The sequence below is a fragment of the Elephantulus edwardii genome, unplaced genomic scaffold (genome assembly GCF_000299155.1).
Source record: "Elephantulus edwardii isolate Elephantulus edwardi_28Jun2011 unplaced genomic scaffold, EleEdw1.0 scaffold00171, whole genome shotgun sequence".
NCBI classification, from domain to species: Eukaryota; Metazoa; Chordata; class Mammalia; order Macroscelidea; family Macroscelididae; genus Elephantulus; species Elephantulus edwardii.
Window position 1 is genome coordinate 1,358,173 of NW_006399921.1, and position 3,221 is coordinate 1,361,393.

General features: G+C 41.6%; 1 protein-coding gene across 1 annotated transcript in view; it reads left to right on the forward strand.

Annotated features, from left to right (window-relative positions):
* The window catches only part of HSPA8 (heat shock 70kDa protein 8), a 4,347-nt gene extending 3,380 nt beyond the window's left edge, over positions 1 to 967 (forward strand). The window contains exons 5-7 of the mRNA XM_006895603.1: positions 99 to 201; positions 316 to 548; positions 782 to 967. Of these exons, the coding sequence (XP_006895665.1) occupies positions 99 to 201; positions 316 to 548; positions 782 to 967 (522 nt within the window). The remainder of the gene's footprint in view (positions 1 to 98; positions 202 to 315; positions 549 to 781) is intronic.
* The last annotated feature ends 2,254 nt before the right edge of the window (positions 968 to 3,221 follow it).

Here is a 3,221-nt window from a genome sequence, read left to right on the forward strand (position 1 = left end):
AGGTTTATGAAGGTGAGCGTGCCATGACCAAAGATAACAACCTGCTTGGCAAGTTTGAGCTCACTGGGATACCACCTGCACCTCGTGGTGTTCCTCAGATTGAAGTCACATTTGATATTGATGCCAATGGTATCCTTAATGTTTCTGCTGTTGACAAGAGCACTGGGAAAGAAAACAAGATTACTATCACCAATGATAAGGGTAAGACTGAATATGGGGGACTGCCATCAATTTTGGTTGTAGGTAAAATGAAAGCCAGAGTTTTAAAACCACTGAAGATTTTGCTTAAAATGACATAATTTTCTGTTTCTATAGGCCGCTTGAGTAAGGAAGACATTGAACGAATGGTCCAGGAGGCTGAGAAGTACAAAGCTGAAGATGAGAAGCAAAGAGATAAGGAGCCTTCTAAGAATTCCCTTGAGTCTTATGCATTTAATATGAAAGCAACAGTTGAAGATGAAAAGCTTCAAGGCAAGATCAATGATGAGGACAAGCAGAAGATCCTTGACAAGTGCAATGAAATTATCAACTGGCTTGATAAGAATCAGGTTTGTGCTCTTGACAATATTTTAATAGTAGGGAGACAGAAGTTAAGGTCACTGTGATGAATGGTCCATTACATTCGCGGTTTCCACCAGAATGACTTGTGTTGGCTTTCCTTCCTTGGATGTCTGAGTGACCCAGGGTTTTTGTGATGCAGTAAATTAACCAGATGTACCACTTAAATAGCCCTGTCTTCCAGGACTGTTAAAAAAATAAGCCCCTTCCCTTTTTTTTCCAGACTGCAGAAAAGGAGGAATTTGAGCATCAGCAGAAGGAACTAGAGAAGGTCTGCAACCCCATCATCACCAAGCTGTACCAGAGTGCTGGAGGCATGCCCGGAGGCATGCCTGGGGGCTTCCCTGGTGGTGGAGCTCCTCCATCTGGTGGTGCCTCTTCTGGACCCACCATTGAAGAGGTTGACTAAACCAATCTGCATACTTTATATAGCATTCATTGTCCCACAGTTAAAAAATTTCGAAGGACCCAAATTTGTAGCACACTGCAGTTGAAAAGTCTAAACTGCTAGACTAAATTTCTGTGCATTCTCAATACTTGAATATGGAATGTGTAGAGGGAAAGGAATTAACATTGCACTTTATTATCACTGTATTGTAAGTGCAAAATGCAATGTCTCAAATAAAGATGTATTTAAAATTGGCACCATTAACAGTTGTCTAACTCAGTGTTTAAATGGGGCAGGTGGTAAACAAGTGAAAGTGCTAAGGAGCCTTCTCCAAAAAATTATCTACATTAAAGTTACTTAGTTGAGAATTTAGATGAATTTGGTAGGCCAATCACAGGTAATTAGATACTTCACTAGCAATAAAAACCAATGACATACAAACTTGGGAGAAAGGATTCATTACAAAGGCACAAATGGCTGTGTATAAATGGGGTCTTTGAGGTAGTTCATCTATCTAGAGGTGTAGTGCTAGGATCTTTTTAAGGGTGGTTGGTGATAAGCATTGGAATGGGGTGACTTGGTAGTAGGATGTATCTTTAACCCCCCAGTAACAGGACAGCATTTTGAGTAGATAAAAGTGAATAATATGGGCATTTTAAGTAAACAACCCTGTCTAATGGCAAAGTTGAGAATCGACCATTATCTCAGTTTTCTTGGAATTGTGATGCCTTTTTCACTGGTGCTAATAATTCCGCTTCAAAGTGGAAATGGGCCCTGCAGTTCCAGTCTGCCCTTAAAGGTTTCAGTTACAGTATTAAACTGCCACCTGGTGGTCCAGAAGTGGTAAAGATCTAAAGTATGTCAAACAATTTTCAGTATCCACTCAAATCTAGGGTCATGACTTGTAGGCTGAAAAATCCAGAGAAAGTATTTGCAGTATGCATTTAGGCATGATTCTTGGCTTGGGTGCCTTTCGTCCTCCAAGTTCATAGGGTTTCCGAGGCAAGCTGTTATGGAAGTGGATGCCACTCCTCCCACCCTTGTTTAATCAGGGAGCTCCACCCCCACTCTCAGTGGGTAGCCAACCATTTGTCACAGGGTTCAGCCTCACGGCAACCACAAGTGACCGCAGAACGCCAACTTGTAGAGAAATGTCCAAGCTCCCTGATAGAATGGTATCTTTGTAGGTCAGCCAGGGGTGTTTGCCACCAGCTGCTTGCTTTTAAGTTAATGTTTAGAAACAGGTCTTTGTAGACTGATCTAAATGTCCCATAGTTTCCAAAGTTGTCATCTTCACAGGAGCGGACTGCTTGGATCAAATGGGTTTAAACTGCCAGTTTTTGTCTTGGTATTGATCATCAGGGCTTATTAACGAAATGCAGCCACTGGAGCTAGCACCACCAATGCCACTGAGCTGGAGCACACTCCTCCTAGCTGACACAAGGAGTTACAGCCCATTGGCTCTTCTGAAGAGGGTTGGATTCTAATTATGCCATAAGTTGGGTATCTTATCAGTTAAAACTCAAATTTGTGGTCAATGGATCTGAATGCTGTCTTCCAACAACCTCATTGACGATAAACTAACTGGTCCAGATCCATTTTGTTGAGGGTCCACTCTTGCTTACCCTCAAACTTGTTTTCCCAAGGACTGGTCCTAACAACTTTGCAGACCTTTGCTCTGAGGAGCACACTGGCTGTAGTCAGTGCAAGACATTGGTTATTTTAGTAGCCCTTGAGGTATACAGCACTTCGTCAATGCCACAAAGCAAAAGCATTTTTTCTGCCGTCTTCCAATAAAAAAGGTACGAAAAATATTAGAACATGTGAATAATAGTTCTGGGAAGAAATATTAAAAGTTAGGTGTTGGGGGAAAAAGAAAGTTCAGGTGCTGCATGTAGGTTAATACATAATCTGCCTGCCTCTAGCTGTTTGAATCCTCCCAGCAGTTTTGAATCTTTCTGTTGCTTAACAGCAAGATGGACAGTCTTCTACTTGAGTATTGTGTGAAAAATAGCCTTGAAATTGATTAGGGAAGGCTTGGAAAAAGTGGTAAGATTGTCAGGTGTTGTCATAATCATAGTGACCTTTTGTGTGAACATCCATCCTATCACCTCTGACACTTGATCCCATTGCTCTAGTTACTGAATCTGTCTTGTAAAGGGTCTTACCTTTGCAAACCTAATATCCATCTTCAAGGAATCGCTCTCCTAGCAGCATGCCTGAAGTATATGAGATAAACTTTGCCATCCTTAACCTCCAAGGAGCAAGTGTTCAG